This window comes from Pipistrellus hanaki, assembly GCF_964339955.1.
Source record: "Pipistrellus hanaki genome assembly, chromosome: 12".
In the NCBI taxonomy this organism is placed as follows: domain Eukaryota; kingdom Metazoa; phylum Chordata; class Mammalia; order Chiroptera; family Vespertilionidae; genus Pipistrellus; species Pipistrellus hanaki.
Window position 1 is genome coordinate 52,548,940 of NC_140514.1, and position 22,042 is coordinate 52,570,981.

General features: G+C 44.8%; 1 protein-coding gene across 1 annotated transcript; it reads right to left on the reverse strand.

Annotated features, from left to right (window-relative positions):
* Positions 1 to 8,120: 8,120 nt before the first annotated feature.
* On the reverse strand, positions 8,121 to 19,491 carry LYG2 (lysozyme g2; the record flags this gene model as incomplete). Its single annotated transcript, XM_084900369.1, has 5 exons — positions 8,121 to 8,448; positions 9,728 to 9,866; positions 10,886 to 11,082; positions 12,278 to 12,418; positions 19,449 to 19,491. 5 exons carry the CDS (start codon positions 19,489 to 19,491, stop codon positions 8,330 to 8,332), a joined length of 639 nt encoding a protein of 212 aa, XP_084756495.1. The 3' UTR covers positions 8,121 to 8,329.
* Positions 19,492 to 22,042: the final 2,551 nt, after the last annotated feature.

Here is a 22,042-nt window from a genome sequence, read left to right on the forward strand (position 1 = left end):
CGTGGGAGCAGCTGGGAGTCTTCTTGGAGGAAATAGCACCTGAGTGGAGTGATGCGCAGCTGAGTTTCCCGTCGGGGGGGTTATGGGCAGGAGACGGGAACGGGCGTTGAGGTGGAGGCGGCCCTGTCCACGTCTGTCACTGGCAGCACTTGCCCCAGTTGCTGGGATGGAGGCCTGTTGTCCTGCTTCCACAGGAATCAAAGCCACAGAGATGCCAACGTGGGACCCTTGACAGGCAGCCCTCCCACCTCAGGGCATCACCTCTCCCTGTGGCAGCGATGAAGGTCTGGGGGGGGGGGGTGTAGGGAGGGGGAGGTTCCTCAGGCTCTCTGTGAGCAGCAGGGAGCAGGCAGGCTCCGGGGCAAGCTATGTGGCCATGCGCATGCCTTCCCTGGTCTCGCTGGCCCAGGAGAGTGCAGCTGATGGCGGTCCGCTGCCCTGCCCTCAGCTCTGGGCTGGCCAAGGGGGCTGGGCCATGTGGAATTGCAGGCAGTTTGCTGCTCTTGGGCACCTGGTAGCGCTCCAGAACACGGAACCGTCGCAGGAAGGAAAAGACGGCCAGTCCACCGTCAGGGCCCAGAGAGGATCGCAGGGAGAAGGAAGGACCTGCCTCCTGGCCCGGCTTCTGCACTGGCAGCCTTTGAGGGCAGGCAGGGGTGCCGGGAAGCCTCAGCCCCGGGGCCCAGAGTAAATATTTGCTGCAGCACTTGCTAAGGGCCGCAGGGCGCCCCTGCCTCAGACCTGCTCACGTGGAGAAAACCGCAGGCACTTGCCTCTGGGCTGACACAGGTAGGTGCGGGCAGGGTTGTGCTGTGTATTTCCTTCTCATTTATTGGAAAATAAAGTTAAGTTCTGGTCATATAAGTAATATGTGCTTTTTATAAACAGCTAGGAAAACATGTAGTAAGAATAAGAACCACCCAGAATCCCACCACTGAAAGACAGTCACTGTGAGCGGTTCTAGTGTTTCCTCCCAGTGTTTGCATGGGGACTTGTGTTTCACACCCTGCCTTTCATGTTCTGCCTTTTCCCTCCCTCCTGACATGACAGCGTGAGCATAACCGCTCATTGTTGTGAAGCGACAGTCAAGAAAGTTTTCCAACAGAAGTACCACCCAGTGTCCCCTTGTTGTGAGGGCTTGGACCAAGCCAGACAGTCATTCCTTACTCTGACCAGGGAGGGTGAGAGGCCACCCCCACGGAGAGTGGGATCCCTCTGCCCGTGGCTTTTCAGCGAGACATGCAAAGTCACAGGAGCCAGCCTGGGTCTTGTTTGCCAGGCTATGCTTCTGCCACCCTGGCTGTCCTCTTCTGAGGCATCAGGGCAGGCACTTGGGAACACCAGAGGCCCCTCTTGAACAGGTCCAGCTATTTAAGAAGCTCAAGTTTTGCCTCTGAAAACCTGGGGAGACTTTTCCTTGACCTTTTTCAGAGGACAGGAGGGTGAGAAGCAGCATGGCCAGGCTCAGACTGGGCGCCAGTGTTCAGCCAGGGTCTCCGGCCTCCTCCTGGCCTGCTGCTTGGTGGCCCCTGGGGTTAGGGCCAGGATTCTGTATTTTCAGAAGTTCCCGGATGTTGAGTCTTATGTCCTTCCTGTCTCACTGGGAATGAGTTGGCTGGAGCGGTGGTTCTCAAAGGGGGTTCCCAGCCCAGCAGCAGCAGCAGAACCTGGGAACTTGTCAGCAACCATCTGGGTCTGCGTCTCTAAACAGACCCCCCAAGACCTGCTGTGGAGGTCCTGCCTCCTTCTGAGCAAGCCTGTGGGGATGCTGACGCGCCCTCCCACGGGAACCCTGGGCTACAGAGCACGCGGAGTGATGTAGGAAAGGAGCACCTTCCCCTAGTTCTCCTGGGGCCGAGAGCTCCGTTCTCCCCAGTGACTCCTCTGCATCAGACAGCGGACACACGGCTCAGCTGCTCTGGGGCAGGAAGGCGGGCCCGGCAGCCCTGAGAGGCGGGCAGTGATGCCCAGGTGACCGAGGGCTCAGTGAGGGAGTTGCCGGGAAGGGACAGGGCCTTGGGAGAAGGCCGCACTCAGTCTCTGCTTTTAAAGGAGAAAGGCTGGTGGGGGCCGGGGGCACTAGCTCCAGCACAGACACCCCCACGGGTGAGAGGCCTGGAGGAAAGCTGAGCCTGGAGCAGAGCCGCATGCTGCCTCCCGCTGCCTGCGGGTCAGCTTTGCGTCAGTGCCACACAGCCCTTGTGTACTTGCTCAACAGCCAAGCTCTTTTTCACCTGAGTCTTTTTAAACTAAATGTTGGGGCGCAGTGGTTCATTTTTTACATCAGACTGGAGTCCTTACATGAAGCACAAGTTCACCCCATGATGGAGCCAGTAGGAAAAGAAGGCCAGTGCAGGGGGAGTTCCGCGTGCAACAAATAGCGGACGCCTGTTTGTTCTTTGGGCTGAGCATTGTGTCCACCACCGCTCCCTGCCCTGGACGCCTGCGATGTGGCCCTTCCTCGGGGCAGTCAGGGCCTCGTTGTTCTGTGAAGCTGCTGAGGCTTCTCTGGCTGCATGGTGGGGGGGCCCTCAGTCAGCGGCTGGATACATCCCGTGTCTGTTGATGGACATGTACATTTTTGTTTTGAGTCCACGTAGGGACCTCGATCCTGACACCTGGACCCTTAGATGGATGTAGGGAGCCACCTGCAGGACCTACTCTGAAATGGGAGGTTTGCTGAGGTTCTCCAAGCTCCTCCCCTCAGGTGCTTTCCTTCTCTGGGCCTCTGAGTTCCCATCTGTCAAGCAGAGGATGGGCCTGGGCCCGATATTCCACATCCCATGATGGCCAGCGACCACATACACTGGTTTTCCAGTTAAGAGCACCTCTGGGAAGTGTGGTTTATGATTTCTTGAACTTGGCTTCTTCCTTCTGAACTCTCACCTTGGTTAGAAGGCGCTGCAGACCCCAATATTGTTTTATGTCTCCGAGGAAACAGCAGAAGAAGTAGTCTGGGGTTGTGTGATATTCTGTAATCCCTTCTTACCGCCATTGCTTTGAAAAGTTAAAAATCAAACAGTACCAGTGTTTATAATGAACACCCAAGTATCCTTTTTTCAATGAATGTGAACATACTAGAGGCCCGATGCACGGAAATTCGTGGAATGGTAGGCCTTCCTTCCTGCTGCCAGCACCTGCCTTCCCTCTGGCATCTGGGACCTGGATGGCTTCCTTCCAGCCCCAGCTTCGTCCGGAAGGATGTATGGTCTAATTCAGCGTTTTTCAACCGCTGTTCCGCGGCACACTAGTGTGCCGTGAGATGTTGCCTGGTGTGCCGTAGGTGCAGACAAGACAAGAATTTTATAATTTTTCACTATTTTGTTACTTAATATTTCATAATAAAGTAATTATAAAATACTTTCTTTGTGTTTATTTGATTCCTATTCAAGAGAATTACTTTATATATAGTCAATATAGGCACAGAGTTAATTTTTTTTAACATTTTCTAATGGTGGTGTGCCTCGTGATTTTTTTCATGAAACAAGTGTGCCTTTGCCCAAAAAAGGTTGAAAAACACTGACTTAGATGAGGGAGGTGGAGGTAGGGATGAGAGAGGTAAAACCAACAGGACTGGTGATGGATTGGATGTGGCTGGTGAAGGAGAGTGGGCTCTGTCCACGGTGCTGATGTACAGTTTGGTGGGGACACTGAAAGCAGATCAGGTCTGAAGGGGTGTGGGCTTTGCTTTACTTACCCTGAATCGACCTCTAACTCATGTCCTGGATCTGGGTGGGGGTTTCCTTGGGGTGTGGGGTGGCCTGTGTGGGGGATCTGTGGTAGCTTGCAGGCCAGCCACCGCCATGGGGTGAGGGTCCCTGTTGGGGGGGCATGGCCAGCCTGGGTGAGGGGCTGAGGGCTATTTTTAGGCTGGCCACACCCCCTTCAAGGTGGGGGTCCCTGCTGGGGTGCCTGGCCAGCCTGGGTAAGGGGCTGAGGGCCGTTTTCAGGCTGGCCACACCCCCTTCAGGGTGGAGGGTCCGGCTGGGGTGTCTGGCTAGCCTGGGTGGGGGCTGAGGACTGTTTTCAGGTTGGCCACGCCCCCTAGCAACCCAGGCCCCCAGCCACTCCTTGAGTGGTGGTCAGGGTGGGTGGTTAGCTTGGCTTCCTCTGTTGCCGGGGGAAACCCTAGCTTCCTGCTTGCTCCAGCTCTGTGGCCACCGCCATCTTTGTTGGATTAATTTGCATACTTGCTCCTGATTGGCTGGTGGGTGTAGTGGAGGGATGGTCAATTTGCATGTTTCTCTTTCGTTAGTGTAGATAATAACCTGCTTTGTGTTGATATTTACTGCTGTGTTGCTGGCAATTACCTGAAAGAAAAGTTGGGGTACTTCACTGGGCTGGAAAAAGTTTAGCTAAATCAGAAAGTAGGTCTAATTAAGCAAGTTTATTTTATATTTATAAAAGGCTAAGTTGCCGAAACCGGTTTGGCTCAGTGGTAGAGCATTGGTCTGCGGACTGAAAGGTCCCAGGTTCGATTCCGGTCAAGGGCATGTACTTTGGTTGTGGGCATATCCCCAGTAGGGGGTGTGCAAGAGGCAGCTGGTCGATGTTTCTCTCTCATCGACATTTCTAGCTCTCTATCCCTCTCTCCTCCTCTCTGTAAAAAATCAATAAAATATATTTAAAAAAAAAAAAGGCTAAGTTGACTCACATATGTGCGATACATATAAAGCTCTCTGGTGCCAATCACACACATGTGTTTCAATATGCCGTTGTTGATCATGAATTTGGTTAATTAACACTTCTATTATAGAGAAAGGGTGAATAGCAATATTGAAATATTTCTTCTAATTAATTTCCTTTCAGTGTGCACCAATCTATGCACCAGCCACTAGTAAATTATAAGTGGATGGGCAAATAGCACATGAAAAGATGCTCAAGTTATTTGACATTAGGTAAACATAAATTGTCCTGGCCGGGTAACTCAATTGGTTGGAGCAATATCCTGTACACCAAAAAGGTTGCAAGTTCAATTCCCCATCAGGGTACATACCCAGGTTGTGGGTTTGATCCCAGCTGGGACTTGTATGGGAGGCAACTGATTAATGTTTCTCACATCAGTCTCTCTCTCTCTCTCTCTCTCTCTCTCTCTCTCTCTCTCTCTCAAATCAATAAACATATCCATATCTTTGGGTAAGGATAAAAAATAAAGGAGGGAATTTATATTTTCAGGGTCTACTGTGTGTGTGCACCAGAATCTATAGAGCTTCATTCATATGTCAACTCTTACTTTCAAAAATCACTATTTACTTTTTTATTTTAAATGATAAAATAGATTACTTTTTTATTTTGAATGATAAAATAGATTATTTGTATTATTACAAGGTCACAAAATAGTGTTTTATTTAATAAACTAGAGGCCCAGTGCACAACATTCATGCACAGAAGAGGGTCCCCTCAGCTCAGCTTGCACTCTCTTCAACCTGGGACCCCTCAGGACCTCTGGCTCCTAACCGATCACCTGCCTGCAAGCCTACTACTCTCCCCTGCTGGCCTGATCCCCCTAACTGCTCTCCCCTGCCTGCCTGATAGCCTCTAATCTCCTCTGCCTTGGTCCCTCCAACATGGTTTTGACTGGAAGGATGTCTGGAAGATCGTCCAGAAGATGTTCAGTCTAATTAGCATATTACCCTTTTATTAGTATAGATGCCACCTTGTCCTAAAAATGCAGGTTATTCTCAGGTTTCCCTATCTTGGAAGGGGAGCCCACAGTAGCATCCTGGGTTCTGACCAGGGCTTATGCGCTTGTGCTTTATCTCAGCAGATGTGGTGGTGGGATTAGGGCTGCTGGGTGCCAGGATCCCCTGTGGATTTGCAGCTCCGATCTGGCCCCCAGCAGTTCCAGCACCACAGTAGCAGGCCTTGGGGCTGCTGGGTTCCAGGCCCCTCTGGGAGTTTGTTTCTCTGATCCAGCCCCCAGCAGCCCCAGCATCACTATGGGCATTGCCATGTTTGTTGGATAATTTGCATACTCACTCCAGATTGGCTGGTAGTGTAGCAAAGTGATAGTCAATTTGTGTGTTTCTCTTTTATTAGTGTAGATAGATTTTTTTTAATTACTGTGAATTGCTAGGAGCTGAGGGGAGTAGGCAATGGGGGTTATTGTTTAATGGGCTGAGATTTTACAAGGTTAGAAGAGCTATGAAGATAGATGGTGATGGTAGTTGTACAACATTATGACTGTTTTTAATACCATTGAACTGTACACTTAAAATGGTTACAATTGTAAGTTTTATGTTATGTGTGTTTTAGCACAATTTAAAAATTGAAGGGAAATCAAGGGGGAAAATTAAATAATGGACACATAATTTAACAAAACCCCTTAGTTTTCCATGAATGTTTAGTAGTTTTTTCTTTATGAGACTTGGAGTAAAATATTGATGACACTTTACAAAAACCAATAAAAATATCACTTTAGGTAAAAAAATATAAAGAAATAAATGGGCCAAAACCGGTTTGGCTTAGTGGTAAAGCGTCGGTCTGCGGACTGAAAGGTCCCAGGTTCGATTCCGGCCAAGGGCATGTACATTGGTTGCGGGCACATCCCCGATAGGGGGTGTGCAAGAGGCAGCTGGTCGATGTTTTTCTCTCATCAATGTTTCTAACTCTCTATCCTTCTCCCTTCCTCTCTGTAAAAAAATCAATAAAATATATTAAAAAGAAAGAAAGAAAGAAAGAAAGAAAGAAAGAAAGAAAGAAAGAAAGAAAGAAAGAAAGAAAGAAATGGATGCAGTCGACTACAATAAAAGACTGACTTTTGTTGCAAATCTCTTCTGTTCTGTGGCCAGTCTTCGTTGACACTGCTGGCAGCTTATTTTGCCAGACAGTTTTGTTATTACATACACTCTTCTGTATGTGTATTATTTCACAACAAGAGGGGATTTTAAGTTCAATATAAATAAACATTAAAGTGGCAGCTAAAAAGAAGTGACTGATAGTTCCACTTTCTTTTGTACTCAGCAGGTAGGGAAACTAAGGCCTGTGTCACAGGCTAAACCCCAGTCAGGCTGGCAAGGGGGACTATTGCTGTCAATCACTCTATCTTTTATCTTCCCAGGTCCTTCTCCCAGGAATCCTGTGTACCCATTAGCCCTTGGCTGCCAAGGCCTCTCACTCTGGTTGTGCTGCCACCATGATGCCCAATGATTGCTGAGTGGTTTCTCACACACTCTCTCCTTTAACCTTCAAAACAACCCTGAGGCCGAGAGGATGCTAATTCACGCAGAGGAATGCTATCAAGTATGGTCAACCAGTTCCTGCTACAAACCCGAGTTGCCTGGTTTCTCTTCATGTCCACGACTTTCTCATTGGTCCTATGAGTCTCCTGATAGCCTTCCAATAATTTCCTTTTATTGATTACATTTTCCAAAATTAACTTTTGCTGGCAACCTTAAAACCATAACTAATTTGGGCCCTATTGTTTATCTCTAGCCATATTTTATGGGGAGCCAACCCCTTAAAAGAGTGCATGGCCCTAGCTGGTTTGGCTCAATGGATAGAGGATCAGCCTACAGACTGAGGGTCCCAGGTTTGATTCTGGACAAGGGCATATGCCAGGGTTGCAGGCTCAATCTCCAGTAGAGGGTGTGCAGGAGGCAGCAGATTCATAATTCTCATCAATGATGTTTCTGTCTTTCTCTCCCTCTCCCTTCCTCTCTAAAATCAATATAAAAAAATTTTTTAAAGAAATAAAAAGAAGAGTGTGTGGCAGAAACTACTGAAAGTGGAAGAAAAGAAGCCGGTTCCTGGATCTGCAGCAAACAAAAGGAAGAACCCCCCAGGGGTTGGTGTGGGTCTGAGGGATACTGTATACATCCCTCGAGGAAGGCCAGCTTCCTCCCTCCAGCTCTAGGTACCCCGGAGCTAGAATTTCATCCCAAGCTCCTCCATTGTCTCACAGGCTGACTGGCTTCTGATTCCGGCATTTCTCACAAGCAAAGCCCTAGTGGCTCAGGCTGATACTGGGAAAAGGACAAAGGCTCAGGTCAGACTCCCTTCTGTTAGCGGTTCTGTCAGCAGAGAGTCGGTGGGCATTGACATCATGGGCTCAAATGAGGCCCCTCTGAAGTAGATGGACATCACTTACCAAGATGTTCACTTTTACTGCAAACAATGATGAATGTGGCTAGGCACATTTCATAGGAACCATGTTGAGAACTGGGCAAGTTTTATTTTTTTAATGCTTATTTGTATTTTAAAAATTGTGAAGTGAATTTGCTGTCATAGTTGCAACCATTCCTCTGCCAATGTTGGCACAACACATCGTAGCAAACCCTGTGAAGGCGGCACTGAGCACTGCCAGCCTGGCCCATGTGCAGTGCTTTGCCTAGAAGCCGTGTCTCCTATAGAACTGAGCTCGGGCAAGAATATCATTGACCAAGTCAGTCTCTATGTCCATGGGGGTGGCAACAGCTTCGATTCCTGACTTAAAGGCCAAGATACCACCTGAAATGAAACACAGAGGTTCAGATTGAAATATTATCTTTCAGCAAAAATAAGATATGACCATTCCCAGGATGTCAGCCCTCCAGGCAAATCTTCCAAAGCATGCAGTCCCAGACCCTCATGGTCCTTCCCTCCCTCCCCTCCTAAAGGACGTGCTACCTCAAAAACCACTGGGGAAAACCCAAGTAGCTTTCCTTCTATCTCTTTTTAAAATACTTTTATTTTTCTTGCTTAAGAAGTCAGATTTGCTTCTTATGTAGTTCAGGTCTACAAGAGTAGATTCCTGGCAAATCTTCAGTCTGAGAATGCTCATTATATTTTCTCAGTCATTTAATAATCCACTCATTTATTCATTCAACAAACATTTTTAAGCACCTACTGCCAGGATGAGTGCCACCCTGCTACCCAGAGTGCACGATGCTACCCAGAGATAATCATTTCCTGGTAAGGGTATGTGTATAATACTCATGTCTGTGCATATGTATATTAAACCTATAACCTTTAATAGTTATTTATGTGTTTATTATAAGTGTGCTCCACTCTTACATCCAGAGAAAAAGGCCTCTGATCCCTGCCTTAAAGGACCTTGAAATAGAAAATAGAAACTGTTTATTCTAAATTAGGCCACCACCTGTGGAAGGAGAGAAGTACTGGTAGGTACACACCATGCGTACATAGGAGATAGACTTAAGAATTGGTATGGCTGGATGTGAAGAGAGAAGGAACCAGAGAGCCTCAGAAAATACTAGAGATGACTGGATATATGATGGTGCCTTTCACAGAGACAGAAAGGGTGGGAAAAAAGAGCAAATTTCTAGTGGAACCTAGTGACTTAATTCCGCCTGGGGCGTGGCCTGTGACCAGCCAGGCACGGATCTCCACTTGGACAACGCCTGGTACCTAAAGCCCTGGTGTCACTGGGAAAGCTCACGGAACAAAATTTTGTTCAGACGATTCAGAAATTGGTTAATTCTTGCATCAGGAAAGAAACCTACCAGACAAAGGCAGACATGCTCTTTTAAACTACTGCATTCACTTTCAATGCATCACTCAATGGCTCGATAGCCAACAGGAGGTATAATCAGAGCCCCAACATCTGGCAGGAGGGAAAGGAAAGCGGGGAAGGAAGACCGCCAGTAATGCAGGCGTTCTGAGAGCACTTTCCTCAGCTCCTCCCGGGCCACACTGACCGGTGGGCACACTCCCCACGCGGCCACCATACATCTGGTCTGCAGGGGTCTCACTCAGCTTTTAAACAAAGCACCACAATCCGGCCTACCTTTGAGGTGTTGGTCCACACTCCACATGGGGAATTTCCTCTGGATTGCCTTAATTCTGTCCGTCAGAATCCCAACAGCCTGCAGAAGGTGCTCTTTGCTGTCCCAGGTGCCCACAGGGTAATACATTTTTTTATCAAGCTAGAAAATTCAAACAGCAGTGGGAGCATTTGAATGAAGAAACACGTTTTTCTGCTGTTCCTGGGTTCTCCCTTTTCTGCTCAAGTTCACTGGCCTTCCCTGTCCTTTCCCCCCCACGTACTCAACTCTGCAGTGCTTTCTTTCATAGAAACAGTCAGAGAAGCAAAGTAAGATTTGGGAGGAGTGGGCGTGGCCCAGTTTTAGTTAGCCCTGTAATAGACACACATACATACATACATAAATGGAAAAGTTATTCAAACAATTAGCTCCCAAAGTCTACATGTTTGCAGTCAAAATACAAATTTGTTTCTAACTGTGAGGCTGAGAGTCTGGGTTTCTACAGGTCATATAAAGTTGAACCTGAAAACAGATATCCAGATCATTTGGATCTTCTTCCAATTTGTCTAAAGAACAAGTTGGGCCCTAGCCAGTTTGGCTCAGTGGGTGGTGCATCAGCCTGCGAACTGAAGGGCCCAGGTTCATTCTGGTCAAGGGCACATGCCTGGGTTGTGGGCTCGATCCCCAGTAGGGGCATGCAGGAGACAGCTGATCAGTGGTTCTCTCTCATTATCGATGTTTCTATCTCTCTCATCATTGATGTTTCTATCTCTTCCTCTCCCTTACTCTCTGAAATCAATAAAAATATATTTTTTAAAAATGAAGAAGGAACAAGTTGGGTTATGTGGGGTTTAATCACAGTGTTTTGATCCACATGGATGAATTGACTACTTCATGAACCCCAGTATAAATGCCCTTTATAAGACTTTCTCAATTTAAGTACATTGTATATTACTGCACACTGTAGTTATGAAACTGATATGATACTTTCTTATAGTTATCCAAGAACTGATAAATCTCAAATGAAACACCAAAGCTGTGTTACAGGAGTCACAGTACAAATTGTGCTACAGCACCAGGGTGTTTTGAAGCCTCGCGATACGGCCAGCAGCGTGCAGTTTGAGTTGAGCTTCTGCAGGGAGGGGTGAAGCGGGGCGAACGGAAAGCTCCCGGCTAAGTACCTGCATCAGGCCGAACTTCACTCCCCGGTGGTCCCAGCCGTCCTGCAGGACAGCTCCGCCGTGGCTTTCTCTGGAGATGATGGCTGCAATGAGGGCGGGGTCCACGCAATGCCTCCGCCCAACTTCTTTGATCAGAGTCTGGTAAGGCTTTAAGGCCCTCAAATCCATTTCAGCAAACATTTCAGAACCACGGATCCCTAAGTGGATGGAAAATAAACTGTCTCCTGTAATCCAGAAAGAACTCTTTTCAGAGTTTGATAAGTTAGCCTAGCCCATGACTGCACCTCACAGCTTGAGATAGTCATTCTAAGATATGGTGTTTTCTTTGTGTTTGTTTTTGTTTTGTTTTGTTTTGTTTTGTTAATCCTTACCTGAGGATATTTTTCCCATTGAGTTTTAGAGAAGAGTAGGAGGGAAGAAGGAAGGGGAGAGAGAAAAAGGAGGAGAGAGAGACAGAGAGAGAGAGAGAGAGAGAGAGAGAGAGAGAGAGAGAGAGAGAGAGAGAAGAGAGAGAGAGAGAGAGAGAGAGAGAGAGAGAGAGAGAGAGAGAGAGAGAGAGAGAGAAAGAGAAGAGGAACATCAGTGTGAGACACACACTGACATTGCCTCCTGCACACCCTGACCGTGGTGGGGATCTAACCTGCACCCAGGTACATGCCCATGAGTAGGACCTGAGCTGCCACTTCTTGGGGTGCAGGCCAATGCTCCAACCACTGAGCATACCGGCCAGGGCACTAGGACATGTTTTGATCTTTGATTCTATAAACACAGAAAGGTCCACAACCTCAGACAGATACCATGTCTGTTTCCCTCCCTCGTTTTTCTCTTTCCTGCCACACTTCTGCATTGGGGAGATCCTTAGTTTAGAAGTCAGCCAACCCAAGTTTGAGTCTGGTCTGTCACTACTCAGCTCCAAGCCCTGCGGAAATCTCCCCTTTGCTGAGCCTCGGTTTCTGATCTGTAAATTGGGAAGGGAGAATTAGCTGACCTTGTTGCTTCCGGCTCTGATGCTCTGGCACTGAGATAACAGGAAGAAGACTTTTGCAAGAGTTACAAAAGTGAGGACATACAAAGAATAAGAGGCTTGCTTAACATGTTCCTGCTCTAACATGCAGCAACACAACAGCAAACAAAAAGACAAAGCCAGAACTTAATAATTGATTTAGGCAATCATTTCAGTATGTAGAAATAAACATCTGGACAAGTTTGGAAATAATGGTGGGGGGGGGGGTATGTTCGGTTGGTCAGAATTTTGTTTTCTTCTCATTTTTAATTTTGATATTAATACTATAACGACGATTACACCTTTTCAAAATGGAGCTATTTTTCTAAGGAAGAATCTGAAAATGATGAAAGGGGTCAAGCCAGATGTTTGCTTTGCTTTTCACTTACCGCAGTTAATCAACCTGGTTACATCACAGGCAGTGCCAGGAGTCTCCATGGTCATGATGTTGCCATAGCAGCCGCGGTTCAGGTAGGGATGCAGGTAAGGGCCCACCGAGTAACGAAAAGGATAAGAGCCCCTAGAAGCACCTAGAGAGGGGGAAAGGGATAACTCACATGGAGTCTGCGAGAAAATATTGCTTGAGTTGCTAAAATGGCCATTATTAAACCTAAGAAAAAGCCATAGACTTAGTTCTCCCCAAGGATCTCCTCAGGACCTAGAATGGCTCATCAGACAAAACGGAAGATTTCCCCTTCCCACTCTACTCCAACCTCAAAAAGTATAATAAAACACAATTCTAAACATTGTGCAAGACTTCCAAACCATTTGGTGCAATCTAGATCAGGCAGAATATATTTTAAGCTGGAACTTTGAGATAAATTTTAAGGTACTTCTGACACAAATACTTCTGTGGATGTGAGCATTGGGATAACAATAGACTTTGTTTAGTGAGAGAAGAAAAAAGGATACCATTAACATAAAGTATTTGTTTTTATACCATGTTGCTAAGCAGTTGAGTTTCTATCTAGATCTGATTAGAAATAAATTTTAAATTACCATAAAAATGTAACTTAAATCTATTTTTACTTTCTTTTTTTTGTCATATGAAGTGAGTTTCCATCCAATTCTATTTAGTTAGTTTTAAGTTTTGTTTATTTTTTTAAAAACATTTTTTAATTTTTTAATTGCAGTTGATATACAATATTATATTAGTTTCAGGTGTACAGCATAGTGGTTAGATATTTATATAATGTACCAAATGATCACCTGATAAATCTAGTACCCTTCTGACACCATACATAGTTATTACAAGATTCTTTACTATATTCCCTCTGCTATATTTTACATCCCGAGACTGTTCAAATCTATTTACTAAAGGAGATAAAGAGCTTTTCTGTAAGTTGAAAATTTTATTCCAATAGTTTCTAGGATTATTGAGTTGTATCTTCAGACTATAAATATTTGTTGTAGGAAATTATATTTCTTAAAATGTTTGATGTAAAAAAAACCTGTTTTTTCACTTGGTGTTATAAATGTGCTTTCAATAGAGAGGTGGATTTAATCCATTCACCATAGGCCATCAGCCTAGTTCTGATAAACTTGACAGTGTAGAGAGACTCAGAATTTGGCACACAAACAATGGAGCTCATCATTACCAATATTTATTTTAAAAGGAAACCAAAGCAACTCTAAAAACTAAGTTTTTAAAACTACTTAATTTTTAAAAAGAAAAATACAGTCACGGTTTGCTCTCTCACATCTACATACAGGCAAAAAGGGAATTGTAAATGGACCCACAGTCCAACAGTGAACTAGCAAGTAAACTCTGGACACTAAGAAAGCTATCTATTATAGCTCATGAAAGCAGCAGAACTGGCAAAGTCGGTAAGCCTCTCTGAGCAGTATGGATTCCGCTGATACAGAGAGCAGGAACCATCATCTTGGCTTTCCACACCACCCTCAGTGTAGCATCCTGTGACTACAATGTGTATGGGAAATATATGTGAGTGACTAAATGGATGAATTCCTATGACACAGATCACATGTACAATTGAGGTGTGGGGGCTGGGAGTGCAGACTAAAGTTTGTCACCACCAAACCATCCCTGTAAGAAATGTTAAAGGGCTACTGTAATAATAATAAGATATAAAAATAAGAGAAAGAGAAATGTAGGCATAAAGAATTTAAAAATGGCCGAAACCGGTTTGGCTCAGTGGATAGAGTGTCGGCCTGTGGACTGAAAGGTCCCAGGTTCGATTCCGGTCAAGGGCCTGTACCTTGGTTGCGAGCACATCCCCAGTAGGGGGTGTGCAGAAGGCAGCTGATCGATCCCTCTCTCTTCCTCTCTGTAAAAAATCAATAAAATATATATATTTTTAAAAAGAGCTAAAACCGGTTTGGCTCAGTGGTAGAGCATCGGTCTGCAAACTGAACGGTCCTGGGTTCCATTCCGGCCAAGGGCATGTATGTTGGTTGCGGGCACATTCCCAGTGGGGGGTGTGCAGGAGGCGGCTGGTCGATGTTTCTCATTAACGTTTCTGGCTCTCTATCTCTATCCCTTCCTCTCTGTAAAAAATCAATAAAATATATTTGGGGGGAAAAAAAGAGGAAAAAAAAGATTAAAAAAAAAGAATTTAAAAATGGCAATAAATAAGTACTTATCCTAATATATAAAAACCCTGGATCTGTCACATCCACAATGACGTGGAGGCTCGACCAACTGGAAGCCAGTCCTGCAGTCAGCGCTGGGTTGCCATGATGACCCAGCACTGACTGCTACAGCTGCAGGCACAGTGACCCATTACTGACAGATGAGGGGGCTGCGAATCAGGGTCAGAGAGAGGCCTGAAGAGAGAAACAGGGTCTGATCTGTAGCTTTTGTGGCAGCTGTTGATCAGCACTTGCCTCTCTCTTTCTCTCTGGCTTGGCCAGCAGCCGCGCCTCCATTTCTCTCCAGGCCTCCATCAGGGCTCCTGATCAGCCCTGCCTTTCTGATCAGGCCCCATTGATAGGCCCAGACATGCTGACTGGCATAGAAACCGACCAATTAGAATCAAATCCAGGTCACGAGGAGCCAATGGCTGCCTAGTAGGCGGAGCCTTTTATGCTGACTGGCATATAAACCAACCAATCAAAATCAAATTGGCCAGCAGAGGAGGGCAGTTGTGGGTGAGATCAGGATGGCAAGAGAGGGCAGTTGGGGCCAAGATCAGGCAAGCAGGCAGAGAGGTTAGGGGTGATTAGGCATACAGGCAGAGAGGTTAGGGTTGATCAGGCAGGCAGGCAGAGGCAGTTAGGGGCAATCAGGCAGCCAGCAGTCCCAGATTGCAAGAGGAATTGGGCCTAAACCAGCAGTTGGACATCCCCCAAGGGATTATCAATTGGAGAGGATGCAGGCTTGGCTGAAGGAACTCCTCTCCCCCATGAATTTCATGCACCATGCTACTAACAACTGATCAACAATTCGAACTTTGATAAGCAGTTCTCGATAATCAGTTCTCAACAATTATTTGTTATTATTAAAGTTTAACATTATAAAATTAACAAAACAATATAATACTCATATCCTGGCTAAATAGCCACATGGCCGCCGAAAACTATATATTCCCTTCTCGTTCTCCTGCCATTTCCTAGCTTGTCGTGCATTCTTTGCTAAAATCGGGACTTTTTCAAAACGCTGAGGGACAAATTGTTTAAAATCGGGACTGTCCCGCCAAAAGCGGAACATCTGGTCACCTTAGAATAGAGGGATCATACCTCAACATAATAAAGACCATATATGACAAATCTACAGCCCACATCATACTCAATGGGCAAAAACTAAAGCCATTTTCCCTAAGAACAGGAACAAGATAGGGATGTCTGCTTTCACCACTTATTCAACATAGTATTGGAAGTCTGAGCCACAGTGATCAGAGAAGGAAACATAAAAGACATCTAAATTGAAAAGGAGGAAGTAAAACTCTCATTATTTTCAGATGACAGATATTGTACACAGCAATCTTGAGAAAGAAGAACAAAGTTGGAGGGATCACAATACCAGATATCAATTTATACTAAAAAGCCACTGTAATCAAAATGGCCTGGAGCTGGCACAAGAACAGGCATATACAATAGATCAATGGGACAGAACAGAGAACCCAGAGATTGATCCAAACCATTATGCTCAATTAATATTTGACAAAGGAGGTAAGGCACACAATGAAGTCAAGACAGCCTCTTCAATAAATAGTGTTGAGAAAACTGGACAAAGACATGCAAAAAAAAAAAAAAAATGAAACTAGACCATTAACTTACACCATAAACAAAAATAAACTCAAAATGGATAAAAGGTCTAAATGTAAGTCATGAAATCATAAAAATCTTAAAAGAAACCATAAGCAGCAAAAATCTCAGACATCTGTTGTAGCAATATATTTGTAGCTACATCTCCTAGGACAAGAAAAACAAAGGAGAAAATAAATAAATGGGACTACATCAAAATAAAAAGCTTCTGCACAGCAAAAGAAGACATCAATAAAATGACAAAAGAGTCACTGTATGGGAGAACATATTGTCAATGATACATCTGGTAAGGTATCATTGACATCTGATAAGGTGCAAATATCCAAAACATATAAGGAATTCATACAACATAACAAAAAGAATACAAATAATCCAATGGTAAAGGACCTAAATAGACACTTCTCCAAAGTGGACATACAGATGGCCAAGAGGTATCTATATGTATGAAAAGAATGCTCAAAATCACTAATTATCAGAGAGATGCAAATTAAAATGACAATGAGGTATCACCTCACACCTGACAGAATGGTTAGCATCAACAAATGATAAGTGCTGACAAGGATGTGGAACCCTAGTATACTGCTGGTGAGAATACAGATTGGTGCAGCCATTATGGAAAACAGTATGGGGTTTTCTCAAATAATGGAATATGGAACTGCCATTTGATCCAGTAATCCCATTTCTAGGAATATATCTCAAGAAATCTGAAACACCAATCAGAAAGAATGTATGCACCCCTATGTTCATAGCTATGCAACTTACAATAGCCAAGATCTGGAAACAGCCTAAATGTCCACCAGTTTATGAGTGGATAAAAAAAAACTATGGTACTTTTACACCATGGAATACTATGCAGCTATTAAAAAAAGATCTCTTACCCTTTGAGATAGCATGGAGGGACCTGGAGAGTATTATGTTAAGCCAGTCAGAGAAAGACAAGTATCACACAATCTCACTCATGTGGAATCTAATGAACAAAATAGGTCCAAACACATAAAAGCATGGAACAGACTGATGAATCTCAAAGGGAAGGCAGGGGTGGGTGGGTGGAGAGGATGAACCAAAAACTTTACATGCATATATGTATAAGCCATGAACACAGACAATTGTGTGGTGAAGGCATGAAGGATGGAGGGGTCAATGAGGAAAAAGAGGGGAACATCTGTAATACTTTCAACAATAAAGATATATTTTTAAAAATGCATATCTTGGTCTGGTTGAAGGCTGAGATTTCAAGACTTGCTTCCAACATGGCCCAAGGCAACTCTCCAAACCACACCATAGCAATTAATTGTAGATGAAGCTGCATCCAATTCACAGATCAATTGGAAATCCTCATCAAAGCATCCAGTCAAAAACTTTACCCAGGATATGGTACCAAACCAACATATGTTTTAGAAATCAACACTGAAGAGTCTAGAATCCAGATTTGAAGATAAAAGATATAGGCACCGAGTCCAGAAAATAAAAAAATCCGAAGAGGACTTAGAAGCAAACCAAGACCAAGATGACCTTGTGGAGAAGTTTGTGTTGTACCAGTTACACTTCCTGCTGATTACACATCTTCATCATGGCATTGCCAACTACCCTTTTCCTGGGATTGATTCCAAAGAGTCACTTGCTAAGGAGATTGGGTTCCAGAGTCAAGAGTCCAAATTTGGCTTCAAAATCAAAGATGCAGATTCCATGTCCAGAGAAAATGAGAACCCAATGTGCCTGTAGAGTAAAAACAAGACCAGGAACAAGAGCTCTGACATGAGAAAGTTCAAGAGACAGAAACTGCACACAATGGCACCAATCTCATTAGCAACTGCCTTATTTCTCTGAAGCCAGAACAAGATGGACCGAGATTTGATGTCGCCAGCCTGGACTCCACACCTCTCTCATTCTTCCTGGGAACATACCCTTCTAAGCATTCCTTCAGCTTCTCCAGAAGCTGAGCCCTGAAGATGGTGAACAGGACTTCAGGAGGCAGATACAAGGCACCAGACGCAGTGCTGCCCACAGTGCCTGCTCCAGAGTCCCACAGGTGTCGGGACCATGAAAATAAACCCACTCATTTTTAAGTCATCTTAGTACTGAGTGATTCAGGAAAAAATCATAAAAGTCTTGTGATTGTTGTGATCTAAAAGAAATGTATATATTTGCTCTTCCTCAACAGAGCTCCTAAAGCTCTTGGAGGTTCCCAGGATGACAGCAATAAAGTGTTCCTTGTTATATGTGTGTGTGTGTGTGTGTGTGTGTGTGTGTGTGTGTGTGTGTGTGTGTTTAAAGCCTATCTCAGGCTCCTCATAGAAGGTCTGTTGAGCCAGAATCTAGGTATAAGGATAAAGAACCTGCACGTTCTTTGTCCCCAGCAGACTCTTCTGCATAGGGACGTTTGGGAACCACTGCTTTAAGGTGATTGGAATATGACATTGGCCTTGCACTACCTGTGCAGCATCGAAATGCCTTAGGCCCTTCTTAATTATACAGGTTAAGCACAGCTTGTGTGGGTAGCTCATAATTAGTCTACTGGCTCTATAACTCTGCTCCCACCTGGCCATTAAAGGAGTAAAAATGTAGAGCTATATTCCCCTGCCTTTGACCATAAGTAACTGGACCTTGTTGCTTCTCAGTAGCATCATTTTTTTTCCAAATTTAGAATTAAACACGAACATTTTTTAGATTTATAGTTAAACACTTTAGAAACACTTTCTTCTCAATTTAATTTATTAATTAAAGGCAACTTGAACATTGTTTACAACAGCTTTTCATTTTTTTCAAGCTAAAGTCTTCACAGTCCCTTACCACCTCACCAGTCTACAGTTCCTGCCTTCCCCACGGAAATCTCTCTTCTGGTTACACTGACCTGCTTACTGCATCCCAAACACTTTCCATGCATTTCTGCCTCTGTGACCTTACTTTAAATCCAGCGATTTAAACACCAAGCATTCTTCACTATCACGACCCCCACTTTAAAAAAAAGCCTTTCTACTGGTAGTTTCAATATCCTGACTAGATGTGAACTCTTCCTCTTAAACTCCTCCAGGTGAACTTTTTCTATATATGCTCACTTAATTTTTATTTCTTATTCAGCGCCTTGATCAGTTTCTCTCCAGGTGCCTTGCTTCCCAAAGCACTGTCTGATAAATTCCCACTGATCCCACCTTCACCTGCTTGGCAAGCAGGACACACTTGGAATTGAAACAATAAGCAGCTGCTTAATGGCCAGGCTGTCGGAGGAGAGCTCACTCCACTGCATGAAGGCGCTGCCCTCAAGTTCATGACCGTGCTGGATGTTTTCCTGGACATCCTGCAGACAATGCTCAGTGTCACTGATGACTTACTCACCAATGAGGGCCACGAGTCCCCCAAACAGGACAGAGGATAACATGGTGGTGAATCTTATCCTACAGCACCTGGTACAATTTGAAAACAAAAAACAAAAACAAAAAAACTGGTTAATTTTAAAACTTGAAAGTTCCTCAAATAGAACTTCTTTGATTTTTTAAAGGTTTAGAGTCATTCCTAATTCAATACCCTTTTTCTAGTTCCAATACGTTATTCTCAGAGAAACCACTGAGAGAAGAATTAGAGATTCTGACTCAGGTTTGCTGTGCTCCATTCCTTTCTCTATCGACTCTACTCTTAGTTTTATTCAAAAGGCAGCTGCCCCGAGAAGGCTGGCACTGACCTGGTTTAATGCCAGCCGTCTGGGGTCAGCAGAGCAAATGTCCCCTCTCTGTTTACAGCCTCTGTGTTCAACAGCAACCTGCACGTCAATCTTTTACAAAGTGGTGGCTTTTGTCCTGAAGCACAGGCTTAACAATTCCGGAATCCATTCCCCAGCAGATCACTGAGCAACTGGCGCCAATCCGAGTGGACTTGAGTGCGGCTCTACCGCTGTGAGGAACTTCTCCACGCCAGCATGTAGACTCACCTGCCTCTTCCTACCTTCATCCTGTTCCACTGCTCACTGGAGGAGCCTTATATATGGCTTAAAGCCCTCTCTTAAACCACTGACCTCATTAAACCTAATTATAATAGTACTCTGGACTTAGGTGACCCTTTTAATAAAAGGATTTAAAGCTTTTATTAACCACTATTAATTAAATAATCTAAAGAACCCCCAGGTTGTACTGGAAATTATATTTGGTGGATTGTTTCTGGATATCTAAAATTGTGCTAAGCAAGCAACTTCTAAATTTGAGAACAAGAAACAGATAATTAGCCTAAAAAAGATAACTAAACAGGAAATGCTAACAACTCATATTCCTGGATTAGTTTACTGGAAATGCTCAGCTCCTGCTCTTCATTCTTCATTTCATCATCATATGATCCCCACACCAATATATCACATAAACTCCATATGTGAACTTGGCCTCGGCCTTACCCCATTTTACCTCCAACAAGGAGATCCAAGAGCGGCTAGCTCTTGGGAGATCAGTACCAAGTCAGGCAGTAGCCTCATTCCCAAACTCTAAGGAAAAGGGGAATGGTATTTGGCCAGGGATGGAAATTTCTTCAAGGATGGAGTGTCCTTCTTCATGCTTGTCCAAAGGCAGAGCTAAAGCACACCGTGCAGCCCAGGGACAGGAAAGGCAAGGAACGTTCTGAAACGGGCAGAGCACATTTCCCACGGGGGAGGACGGGGTGGGACCTGGGTGCTTGCACAAGCTGAGACATTTCTGAGATGAGACAGTCCTTCCACACACCCTCTGAGTGAAAAGAGGTCTGAGGGAGACTGAGCAGGAGACGGAGCAGGGGAAATAAGGACCCTGAGCCAGCTGAAACCGGTTTGGCTCAGTGGATAGAGTGTCAGCCTGCGGACTGAAAGGTCCCAGGTTTGATTCTGGTCAAGGGCACATACCTTGATTGTGGGCACATCCCCAGTGGAGGGTGTGCAAGAGGCAGCTGGTCGATGTTTCTCTCTCATCGACGTTCTTAACTCTCTATCCCTCTCAATTCCTCTCTGTGTAAAACCAATAAAAATGTATTTTTAAAAATAATTTTTAAAAAAGAAAAAAAAGAAAAAGAAAGAAAAGACCCTGAGTCAAACTACTTTCCGGGCTCCCTGGCAATGAGTCAACCACCTCTCCTAGGGGCACATTCCCTCACAAAGTGGCTCTCTGAACTCCCTCTTTGCATTTCCTCCTGCCCTCCTGTCTTTCTGTCTGCAGAACAGATTGCCCTTTTATAAAGGGTTTTACACGAGTCCAGCTGCTCCAAGGTAGCGCTCAGGAACACATGTGCTTTCACCTGTGACAATGGCAGCATGATATTGATGCTGTGCTCATGGCCCACCCCAGTCCAGGGAGAAGAAAGAGTGGAGAAAGAATTGTTAGAGAAAAATTCTAGGAAGAGGCTGAGCTGTCCATAGGTGTCCTAGAGAATAAAAATAATAGTAAAACATTGAAAGTACTGCTGAGTGTGATGATACTGTATTCCTCTGCTGTTCTCAGGCAGTGGGATTATCTGAACGTTCTTTTGGTATAAAAGTCTTACTGTCTGGGCCCTTTGCCACTTAAGTAATTGTTTCAAACTGATGTAGATGATCAAGCTTTGCCCAAATTATGAGAATATACACATTCCTATGGATATAATATTACTTACTCCTCCAACAAGCATGTGAGATAAGCATTATCCCTTATTTTATATTTTATTGATTTTTTACAGAGAGGAAGTGAGAGACCTAGAGAGCTAGAAACGTTGATGAGAGAGAAACATCGACCAGCTGCCTCTTGCACACCCCCTACCGGGGATGTGCCCGCAACCAACATACATGCCCCTGACCAGAATCGAACCTGGGACCTTTCAGTCCGCAGACCAACGCTCTACCACTGAGCCAAACCAGTTTCGGCATTATCCCTTATTTTAGAGATGCGGAAGCTGAGACTCAGAGTTCAGTAACTTGCCAAAGATGGCACTATCAGGGCAGGGCCAAG